This window comes from Photinus pyralis, unplaced genomic scaffold (assembly GCF_008802855.1).
Source record: "Photinus pyralis isolate 1611_PpyrPB1 unplaced genomic scaffold, Ppyr1.3 Ppyr1.4_LG9, whole genome shotgun sequence".
NCBI classification, from domain to species: Eukaryota; Metazoa; Arthropoda; class Insecta; order Coleoptera; family Lampyridae; genus Photinus; species Photinus pyralis.
Window position 1 is genome coordinate 7,450,374 of NW_022170878.1, and position 12,009 is coordinate 7,462,382.

Consider the following 12,009-nt stretch of genomic DNA (forward strand, 5'->3'; position numbering starts at 1 on the left):
AAGGTCCTAATTTTTTTCAAAAAAATTGCGCCTCGTTTCCCAAACTCCATGGGCTTTAGATATAACTCTCACAACCCCCTTCTCCTTCTCGGCTGAAGGTTCTAATTTTTACCAAAATTTGAGCTGTTGATGCTCAAATTAACATGAGTTTTAATTAAAAAAAGACTAGTCAAAACATTCCAAAAGATTAATGTCAAAACACCTCTTTTCATCTCGTACAACGTTTTTCCTTGGAAATTCCTAATTTTTTTTTCAAAAAAGAGACACGTTGGTGTCACACAAATCTTATAGTCTTTAATTAAAAGTTGGTTTTTTGGGACAATAGTCAAAAGTTCTCTTTTTTTCCAAAAAAGTACCGCGTCGGGTACAAAATTCTGTGGCCCCTATTTAAAAGTGGACAAGTTTAGATGCAATTTATTGGGGAAAGTGACCAAAGGTTCTAATTTTTTTCAAAAAAATGACACGTATGTGGCCAAATGCTATGGGGCTTAACTAAAAGTAAAGAATATTAGATACAATAATCAAAATATTCTCTTTTCGTCTCGTTTGCCAATACAAAATCGTTTTGGGAAAGTGATCGATGGTTTTTTGGTGCCTAAATATTATCGTCTTGAATTGAAGATAGACTATTTCATATTGTATTTGAATGGGATATGGAATGGTCCCCAGGAGAGGAAGATTTGTCGTTAAAAGGCAGTTTCTTGGGGGGGGGGGGTTACTTGGGGGTTATGGAACACCTACAAGTATACAGATTTTCCCCCAGGATTACTACGAAGATGCTAGAAGTAATGGAAATATGGGGGGGGGGGGGGAGTATTCCATACTCCCAGATCACCCAAAAAAACGGGGGGTGATAGGACGGCTCGCGACCCCTCGTCTTGTAGATCTCGTTGAAATCTACAATCGCTAAATTTTACGTTTCGCTCTAACTCTAACGGTTTGGCCGGTAGGCCGAAAAACCCCCTTTTCTAGAGAGGCGCCCCGGTCGCGCAGTTTCCAAATTCGAATTAACCTCAAAATGCTACCGCCGCACGAACACGCTCCTCCACGTCCTCCGCGATCTCCCGAAAACCGCAAAAGGTAATCCGGTAACGTTTTCGAGTTTAAGAATTTTTTTCTAAAATTTTCGCTTCTTATGGCAGCTGCCCCGACGGGTGCCGCGGGAATTTTCTTAACGTCACCGAAACCCCCCAAACCGGAGTCCGGCCGTCGTCACCCCAACCGTATGGAAATGGCGAATTTTTATCAGCACCCGCGCGCCTCGACGACGATGCTCCCCGGCCGCCCAGCGATATTCCCCCGGTGCCAAATTCTCAGAATCGATCCGAAATCGCCTCAGGGGTCTCTCATTAAAAAAAAAAACGTTTAGTACTCACAATAATTTTGGAAAAAGACCATGATGTGGTAGAGTATGGAAGACCTCCTCATTAAAGGAAGATTCGGCTGTACATGACGGATCATTTTGAAGGAAACATACTACGATGGGGTCCGAGGGGTATGTAATACCACCGAGGATACATAGATTTGATCAAATTCCCCGAAAATGACTACGAAGATGCTAGAAGTAATGGAGAAAGGCCTTCGTTTGCTGTGGGGTATTCCATGGCCCCCAGCTCCCGATGCTACGTTCCTCTCCAAAAACGTTTAGTACTAAAACTCCCAGAATCATTTTCGAAAAAACCATGATCTGGTGGAAAGGTCTTCCTTCGTTGTGTGGTATTCTATATCCCCCAGACCGCAGGTACTACTTTCATCCCCAAAAACGCTTAGTACTGATAAAATAAAACTCCCACAATAATTTTCGGAAAAAAATATTGTCGTGTAGGGAATGGAATACTCTCCAAGAGAGGAAGATTCGATTGTACAGGGCAGATCATTTTGCGGGAAAACATGCTACCGGGAGGTCCGGGCCCCAAAAATGTTTAGTACTAAAACTCCCGGAATCCTTTTCGAAAAAGATCATGATCTAGTAGAGTATGGAATACTCTCAGGAAAGGAAGATTCGAGAGTACAAGGCAGATCATTTTTGTAGGAGAACATATTACCGAGTCTTCCAACTCCTCTGGGGGGTTTTCCAGACCCCCTGGTACTAAGTTTCTCTCCAGAACAAAACCATAATGGTAGAGTATGAAATATTCTTCAGGGAAGGAAGATTTGAATGTACAAGGCAGATGATTTTTGTTGGACAACATACAACCGGGGGGTCTGGGGGGTGTGGAGTGGTATGGAACACCCTCCCAGGGGTTTCCCAAATTATGTGGGCTCTAATTAAAAGTGGATAAGTTTAGATACGATTAGAATCAAAATCTTCTGAGAGGTCACTGTCAAACCCCTCCTCCCTCTCGATCGAAGGTTCTCATTTGTTCCCAAAAAATGACGCGATGTATGTAGTTATGTTGAAGTGTCTTTCCCATGAAGGTGGTGCCCAAACGGAATGTGCTCTACGTTGTTCTTACAGTTAGCGGAAGGGAGGTTTCCACTTAATCCCCCTCCCCCAATATCTTTAGCTTCACATCTTCGTAAACTAAAAACTTAGGCATGCCTAAATGTGCAAAAATTAACGCGCTACAGTGCATGGGGAGGGTAACAGACGGCAGGTGTTTTCGTTTTGATCTAGCGCCACCTTTGATCAGAATTTTTGCTAAGTCAAAAAAACACGCGAATTTCTCATCCAGCCTTACATCACGCAACCTTGATTGTCTGCGTTTATTTTTACACGAGAACTATAAAAAAATGACAGGGCGACATTTGCCTTTACCTCCATCGGCGTTATCAGAGGTGGCGAGCGCCCCAGACAAAATAACGCCCACGCGGGGCCCGAGGCTTCCGTAAAAAAATGATGACGTTACGCGCTGACATCACCGGTGCAAAAACCTCTCTCTCTCGGGTCTCTCGGGTGCGAGTTAAAATTGGTAAGGTACGGTAATGCATTACCTTTCCTACCTCTTGCCAGGACTACTAGGAGGTGGCGACGGTGGTGTTGCGTAATGTTTATGTTGATGGGGTGTGAAGTGTGCCATGTCATGCTGCTACCCGAAACACACACACACTTCCGCGTGCTGCACTCTCTTTTTAAATTTAGCATCCCTCTCCGACGCACCACCAAAATTAATTAGTCAAAGAGAAGAACGACGCCTTTTTTAACGCGACTGCGGTGCTTTTCGCCGTTCCGCGCACCAGGACCAAGACATTTCTAGAGCACACGGCGCGGCAGACCTTAGAAATTACTAAAGCGATGCCAAGAAACGGACTCTTCTCTACGTGTCACACAAATCGGCGTTGGACGGAATATTATTAGATCACAGTGGCCCAGACGACCATAAGATTATTATTAACTAACAATTGTTTTGTTTACAGTAACAGCAGCGCCGATTCGTTCCAAATAACTCGAGGAATAAAAATTCCGTGAGAATTTACAGATGTCGGACGGGCGGTGGAAAAAAATTTATTTGCGCGAATTCGCCGCTATTCGAATGGAAGATTTGTACGCCAGAAATAGGTTTTGTTTGATTTTTTAGGCACGTGTTATAAAGTCATTTTGAACAATGGCAGCGTGTGTTTTATTTTATTTTTTTTTGTTTAATGTGGAGGATGAAAGCACTCCGTTTCTGATTATTTTTCTTGGCTTCAGTTTTAGTCGTATTTCATAAACGTTATGGGAATACATGCGTGGCGAACACTAGCGTTTTTCACTTTTTCACAAATCCCAATACATGCGCGAATTATGCGCCGCTCAAAACGTGCGCCTCTGTCACAAAAAATCCACACGCACACAAGAGATTTTGTTAGTCAGCTTTAAAGCTCAAATAGAAACTATGCGCCATGGAAAAAAATTGTGCGCCCTCATTAAACGCACATTATGCGCCGTTCGGAGAGAAATTTGCGTATCTGTCCCAAAAAATTGACAATGATCCATATGTAGACGTACACAAGTGATAGTAGGCGATTGTATACGTTCGCTTTTAAAGTTAAAACAAAAATTATGCGCTATAGATACAGAATTGTGCGCCCTCCTTAAAAAGTTCGATAAAATTAAATGGTATTGCGCAACTAACTCGTAACCGTTTACAAAAATTGTGTGTTTTATATACCCAGGTAACTGTACGAATTAAGCGCAAATTATGCGCCGCTCGGAGAAAATTTGCCCATTTGTTACAAAGATCAATCCATATACTATGCGCCGTCGAAACAACATTATGCGCGAAGAGCGCCTTAAAGTTAAATTTTACTGCGCAACTGAGCTCGGGATCGCTTTCAAAGATGGTGTACGTTTTACAGACCCAAGTAAGTTTGCGCATCTGTCCCGAGATCCATCCACAGACGAACATAAACGATCGTAGGGAATTTTATAGGTCTACTTTAAAGCTCAAATAGAAACTATGCGCCATGGAAACAAAATTGTGCGCCCTAAAGTTAAATTTTATTGCGCAACTAAGCTCGCAACCGCTTTCAAAAATTTGTACACATGTTATATACCCAGGTAGGTTTATTCACCAATTAAGCGCAAGCTATGCGCCACTCGAAGAAGACACCTGTCCCAAAAAATTTACAAATTTCTATACATAGACGCAGCAAGCGCTCGTAAGCGATTGTATAAGACCGCTTTAAAACTCAAATAAAAAGTATGCGCCATGGAAAGGAAATTGTGCGCCCTCAGAGTCCGTTAAAGTTCGGTATAATTGCGCAACTAACCTCGGGATGGCTCTCTAAAATTTGGGCACGTGTTATATATACTTTGGTAAATTTATGCACGAATACAGCGCAAATTATGCGCCGCTCAAAGAAAATTTGTTCATCTGTCCCAAAAACTACAAAGATCCATTCATAGACATACACAAGCAACCGTAGGCGACATTTTAAAGCTCGCATAGAAACTATGCGCTGTTAAAACGAAATTGTGCGCCCTCATAGAAGAGTCCGTTAAAGTTAAATTTTATTGCGCCACTAAGCTCGAGAGCGCTTTTAAAAATGTTGGCACGGTTTACATTCCCAGGTAATGCACGAATTAAGCGCAAATTATGCGCCGCTCAGAGAACATATGCGCTTCTCTCCCACAAAATTTACAAAGATCCGTCCATAGATGCACACAAACGATTGTAAGCGAAAGTCCGCTTTAAAACTCAAATAGAAACTATGCGCCATGGATAGAAAATTGTGCGCCCTCATTAAAGCGTTCGTTAAAGTTAAATTTTATTGCGCAACTAAGCTCGCAACCCGCTTTCAAACAATTATGCACGTTTTTAAACCCATGTAAATTAAAGCACAAATTATGCGCAAATTGTGCGCCGCTCAAATAAATTTCTCCCAAAAATTACAAAAACCTTAATAGACCTGTGCGGTCTATTTAATGATCTTTGTAAGCAATTGTAAGTGATTTTAGAAATCCGATTTAAAACTCAAATAGAAACAATGCGCCGTACAAACAAAAGTGTGCGCCCTCATTAAAGAGTCCGTTAAAGTTAATAATAGCAAATTATGCGCCGCTCAAAGAAAATTTGTTCATCTGTCCCAAAAACTACAAATATCCATTCATAGACATACACAAGCAACCGTAGGCGACATTTTAAAGGTCGCATAGAATCTATGCGCTGTTGAGACGAAATTGTGCGCCCTCATTGAAGAGCCCGTTAAAGTAAATGCACGAATTAAGCGCAAATTATGCGCCGCTCAGAGAATATTTGTTCATCTGTCCCAAAAACTACAAATATCCATTCATAGACATACACAAGCAACCGTAGGCGACATTTTAAAGGTCGCATAGAATCTATGCGCTGTTGAGACGAAATTGTGCGCCCTCATTGAAGAGCCCGTTAAAGTAAATGCACGAATTAAGCGCAAATTATGCGCCGCTCAGAGAATATTTGTTCATCTGTCCCAAAAACTACAAATATCCATTCATAGACATACACAAGCAACCGTAGGCGACATTTTAAAGGTCGCATAGAATCTATGCGCTGTTGAGACGAAATTGTGCGCCCTCATTGAAGAGCCCGTTAAAGTAAATGCACGAATTAAGCGCAAATTATGCGCCGCTCAGAGAATATTTGCGCTTCTCTCCCACAAAATTTACAAAGATCCATCCATAGACGCACACAAGCGATAGTAAGCAAAAGTCCGTGTTAAAACTCAAATAGAAACTATGCGCCATGGAAAGAAAATTGTGCGCCCTCATTAAAAGAGTTCGTTAAAGTTAAATTTTATTGCGGAATTAAGCTTTCAAACAATTTTGCACGTTTTTATACCCATGTAGATTTATGCATGAATTTTGCGCAAATTGTGCGCCGCTAAAAAAAAATTGTCCCAGAAATTACGAAGACCCGCTAAAGTTAAATTTTACTGCGCCCCTAAGCTCGGAACCGTTTTCAAAAATTGTGTACGTTTTATATACCCAGGTAAATGTACGAATTAAGCGCAAATTATGCGTCGCCCCAAGAATATTTGCGCATGTCTCAAAAATTTACAGAAATCCCTCAACAGACTCACACACGTGATCGTAGGCCATTTCACAGGTCTCCTTTATAGCTCAAATAGAAGCTATGCATCGTAGAAACAAAACTGTGCGCCGCTCATTAAAAAGTCCGTTAAAGTTAATAATCGCAAATTATGCGCCGCTCGAAGAAAATTTGCGCATCTGTTACAAAGATCTATCCACAGACGCACACAAACGGTTGTAGGGGATTTTATAAATCCGCTTTAAAACTCAAATAAAAAGTGTGTGCCATGGAAAGGAAATTGTGCGCCCTCAGAGTCCGTTAAAGTTCAGTATAATTACGCAACTAACCTCGGGATCGCTTTCTAAAATTTGGGCACGTGTTGTATACTTAGGTAAATTTATGCACGAATAAAGCGCAAATTGTGCGCCCTCATTGAAGAGTCCGTTAAAGTTAAATTTTATTGGGCCACTAAGCTCGGGACCGCTTCAAAAAAATTGCGCCGCTCAGAGAACATTTGCGCTTCTTTCCCACAAGATCCGTCCATAGATGCACACAAACAATCGTAAGCGAAAGCCCGCTTTAAAACTCGAATAGAAACTATGCGCCATGGAATGAAAATTGTGCCCCCTCATTAAAACTTTTGTTAATATTAAATTTTATTGCGGAACTAAGCTCCCAACCGCTTTCAAACAATTGTGTACGTTTTTATACCCATGTAAATTTATGCACGAATTATGCGCAAATTGTGCGCCCCTCAAAAAATGTCCCAAAAATTACAAAGATCCATAAATAAACTGCACGCAAGCACTCGTAAGTGATTTTATAAATCCGATTTAAAACTAAAGTAGAAACTATGCGCCGTTCGAAGGAAATTTTGCGCATCTATTCTAAAAGAATCCATTCACGCAAGCTTTCACTAGATCGTTTAAAAGTCTTTAAGAAAATTGTGCGCCATAATGACAAAAGAAATGTCACTGTGCAGGATTTCATTTAGTATTATCCGAGGATCAAAAGCAAATTATGCGCCGTTTAAAACAAATTCGAGAAAAAATTAAAAGCAAATTTGTACGACTCTTACAAGGGCGTGTGGTCACTTTCACAAGTCCAATTGATTTTAAGTGGGAATCTAGCGCAAATTATTCGCCGCTGCAAGAAAATTGTGCGCTCAGATGCACTATGCGCTATTCTGTTCCTTCGCCGCTAAGAGTTTAAGTAGGCAGTTTTGGGGTATAGCTTTTCGTGACACTAGTAACCCTACTTTAAATAAAGGTTTGTGCGCAGTATGCGCTACTATGCGCCGCAAAAATTAAATTTTATGCCCCTTTAAAGCGCGTGTGACATTCGCACTCGCGTGCGTATCGATTAATCTCACGCGACCTGAAAAATCCACATTCTACAATCCGAAATGATAAAAGAAAATCGCGTAAGCCCTTTTTGACAGTCTGAGAACTCGGACGTCGAAAACGAACGCAACAATGCGATCGGAAAGCACTAATATCGAAACTCCGAATTAAGAGATGATAAACTGCGCCCCCTTTGTCATAGCGAAACTGCCCAGAATCGTATTTTTATGTATCCATAGATACGCAAATCCTCTCGCAATAAATTTCGCGCGAAAGTATAAATCTAATCGAACGTTGCTAGTGATTTATTCCTGCGGGAGTCCACCGACAAAGAAAAATGAAGTGAAGGAGGAATAAATCCGAATTTGACATCGGAATTAATTCCAATTTTTGTTGTAGTCCGCAAAACCCGAAATCGGAAGGATGGCGGTTTATCCTACAAAGCTCACGAATAAGTTGGATGGGGTTTGTGAAAGGAATCTCTTTAAAATGAATTATTTAATGCGCGATTTCAAAAAACTCTGCCTTATGTGACGCCATTTTAAAATTTGTTCTGGGAATTCAGAGGATTTAAACATCCAGAGTTTTTTAATCCTGTTTTTTAAACTTTGAGTTTCTAGTTCAAGAAATTTAAAATATGTTGAACTTAGTAGTAGATTTCGATTTCAAAAAATATTTAAAAAAATGTCGTCTTCAGAGTTTTCCGGGACTATTTCCCCATAGATTCAAAAGCGTTAAGGAATTCAGAACCAAACCATTTTTTTTTAAATTTGCACTTTCCTCCACGACTTCAAAAAAAGGATTTCGAGGATTGACTTATTTTTGAGTGTCTTGTCAACAGACTTTTGGAGCGTATCTTGAAAGCTACAATCAGCTCCGATTTCAAAAAATGCTAAGATTTTTTATTATAAAATTCTTCTAAATTTCAACTAATTTTGTTTATTTTTTAACACCTCCCGTGCTTTTTTTTTAAATGGACAATTGTTTATCTTCTCTAAAATTCTAAATTGTTAAAAAATTGAGACTAGGGGCCCTCTTTCGGAAGACATTTTGAAAATTTTCATCTCTTTTTGTTAAAATTTTGAGGCGTGTTACTTTTTTAAATCAAAATTTCTTGATTTTCTTTGAAACTTACAAATTCAAGTTATAAAATTATAACAAAGAAAGTGGGTTTTTAAAACGCAGAGGGGATAAAAAATTCAAAAAATGATCAAAATATGTCTAAAAAAATCGCTTTTCTTAACAATTTAGAATTTAAGAGAAGAAAAAAATTCGTCACATCAAGGGAAAATTCTGAAGGTTTTGAAATTGCTAAACAATTAAAAATTTTTTTTGAAATGTAGAAGAATTTTATCACTAGAAAAATGTCACTTTTGAAATCTAAACTGATTTTGAAGATACTACAAAAAGCTTCGTTATTTAATAAAAGAAATTCTGAAAGCTTAAATAAATAGTACACCCAGGTCTTCCAATTCTGTAAAAAAAGTGTAATTTTTTAAAGGTAGCGAAGACCAAAAATTTAAAATGATGTCACTGATTCTTTAACATTTTTGCGTTTTGGGAAAGAAAAAGTGATTGTACACTAACTAACCAACAAAAAATTCGGAAAACACTCATTTAAATTGTTAAACAAATATACAATTTTGTAATGTAGAAGGAAATTTTTGAACAAAAAATTCAAAATTAAAAAAAGAGAATCTTTTAAAAATTTTACACATAAGTATCAAAGAGGGCAAGGAAAACAAAAATTAAAAAAAATCTTAAAATATGAATTTGTGAAAATGCTCCCGGTCTGAATTTCCTAATTGATTTAGGGAAAAACCACCAATTCCGTACTTAAAAATTAAAAATTAGTGCCGACCAAGCCGAACAGAATAAAGAGGGCTGCTATGGTAACTTTTCTTAGGCACTTCGGCACAAACCTAGGCAGAATAGTGGTTTCAGCTTAAGAAAAACCATCCTAGTAAACCTATACTTTGTTGGTCAAATTTTGAAGGTAAAGTGGTTCAAAATGGTAAAAAATATCCATTTTTTGAAATTTAGAGAAACTTTATAATTAAAAATGTCTCACCTTTGAAATCTAACATGACTCTAGCTTTCGGGATACTACGAACATGTCGAGGCAACGAATTCAAAATTAAAAAAAAGGTAGGTAATCCAAAAAATTCTGAAAAATTAAAAAAATCCAAATACAATTCTCAAAATGTTATCAAAAAATTTGTGGTTTCTTCATAAATAAAAAAAAATAAAATGTTCTTTTGAAAAAATGGCTATAGGTTGAATTTTTTCACAATTTGGGATTTAGGGTAGAATAGACAATTCTAAACTCAAAGGAAAAATGAAGATTGCTAAAAAATGTAAAAAATTTAGACGAATTTTGTAATCTGTGGAACCTAAGCTCACCACGCAACGTTTAGACAAATATTAAAAAAGAGGTAGTCCCAGGAATTCTAAATATCTTTAAAACATGATATTAAAGAAAGCTGATTAACTTAAATAGTGAGGGACCAAGAATTTAAAAATTCTTAACATATACATATACATTTTAAAAATGGCTGTGAAGTTGACAATTTGTCACTTAGGGGAGATTAAAAAATTATTCATTCAGAAGGAAAATTTTGAAGGTAGTCTTTTAAATTTAAAAAAAATATATAAAAAATGGCTGGAATTAAGAAAAATTTATAGTGAAAAATGTGAAACTTTTGAAATTTAAACTGATTTTCAAGGCTACAAAAAAACTGCAGACAAGAAATTCCATGATTCTCAAAATTTTAACAAAAAAATGTATTTCTTTAAAGCGTAAAGAAGAAAAAATTTTAAAAGAATTTTATATTTAAAAATGTGTGGTATTCAAAACCTAATCTGACTCTCAGGCTACTAGTAAAAAACCTTTAGAAAAGAAAAATTTAAAAAAAAGTAACCCAAAATACCATTATTTCTGAAAAAATCTAAACACAAATTTAAAAAATTTTAGCAAATAAGATTTTGTTATGCATAATTCTAAAAAATCTCAAAATTTAAGAACGTTTAAGGAAAAAGGAATAATACGTGTTCTGAAGATTAAAAAAAACTCCAATTACAACCCTTACAATTTTTTAAAAATATCTTTAGTTTTTTGAAACCTGAAAATCTGTAGGCAAGAAATTCAGGATTTAACAGAAAGGTAATTAAAGATACTTAGAAGGTTCCTTAAAAATTCCAAATACAAGCCCTACAATTTAATCGAATAAGGTGGGTTCTTTAAAGAAGTGGGGAGGCCAAAATTGTAAACAAAATTTTGAAAAATAACTCTAATTTGGATGCTTTTACATTTTAGTCTTTAAATTGTTTAAAAAAATGTACAGAATTTTTTTAAATTTACAAGAAAAAAAATGTGCCAAAATACGTCTTTGACAAAATTAAAAAAATTCTCAAAAAATGCACTTGAATCATCAAAAGGCATTTAGGATTTACAATCTTAATTTTTCAATACACAACTTCGAAGAAAAATGGAGGCTTACAAAAACGTTGGTTAAGGCTTTTAACTTTGGGATAAAATTTCCAAATAATAATTTTTGCAAAGAAAATAACAAGAAAAAACAACAAAATCCGCAAAATTTTATACTTTTATTGGTTTAAACAAATTCGGATCGGGACAAAGGATTCTAGAAAAATCGGAATATTAGAGTTCATGTCGACAGTTCTTCGGAAAGATTTGGTGTTACTCTGACTTAACCCTAGTTTACTGGCCACTAAAACTTTCGAGTTTACGGGCGTGGGGTGGAACGAATCCCACTCTAACTGTCGCCCCCTGCGCGCCGTGTTTCCATGCATAATCTCAGAAGAAAAACTTATGGACATTGAAAGTGGCTGTGGGGTGCGATCCACCCCAGACCTGTAAATTAGGGTTAATAAAAAAAAGTGTGTTCACGAGAAATTTTGGTGTAGTCGATTTTTGGTAAAAAAGGAAGGTTATACACTGCCTTTTTTTGAGCCCCGAAAAAAAATTGTCTCAGATCGACCCGCAAAAAAAAATTTCTTATAGAATGTGGCCTGTAGAATCCATAATTTAAAACAGTTCCAAGATTGGGCTACTAGTTCAAAAGTTACAGCCCTTTGAATGTTTTTTCGAAATTGGTTTCTAGTCTATAATTTTTGATTGAGAAGTCTGATCGGAAAAGTACGAATTGATTTGGATTCTACACACCCAAATTAATAAGAAAAAGTGTTTTCCCGAGAAATTTTGGTGTAGT

The 12,009-nt window shown here is 37.3% G+C and overlaps 1 protein-coding gene across 8 annotated transcripts in view; it reads right to left on the reverse strand.

Moving 5' to 3' along the window:
- Positions 1 to 12,009, reverse strand: part of LOC116180516 (potassium voltage-gated channel protein Shaker) — a 221,666-nt gene that overhangs the window by 124,948 nt on the left and 84,709 nt on the right. Inside the window, exon 1 of one of the 8 annotated variants that reach the window (XM_031500543.1) lies at positions 2,944 to 3,216. The exons of the other annotated variants lie outside the window; for them this stretch is intronic. Coding sequence (XP_031356403.1) covers positions 2,944 to 3,020 — 77 coding nt within the window. The 5' untranslated portion in view covers positions 3,021 to 3,216. Of the gene's footprint in view, positions 1 to 2,943; positions 3,217 to 12,009 lie in introns of those variants that run through there. 8 annotated transcript variants of the gene reach the window in all.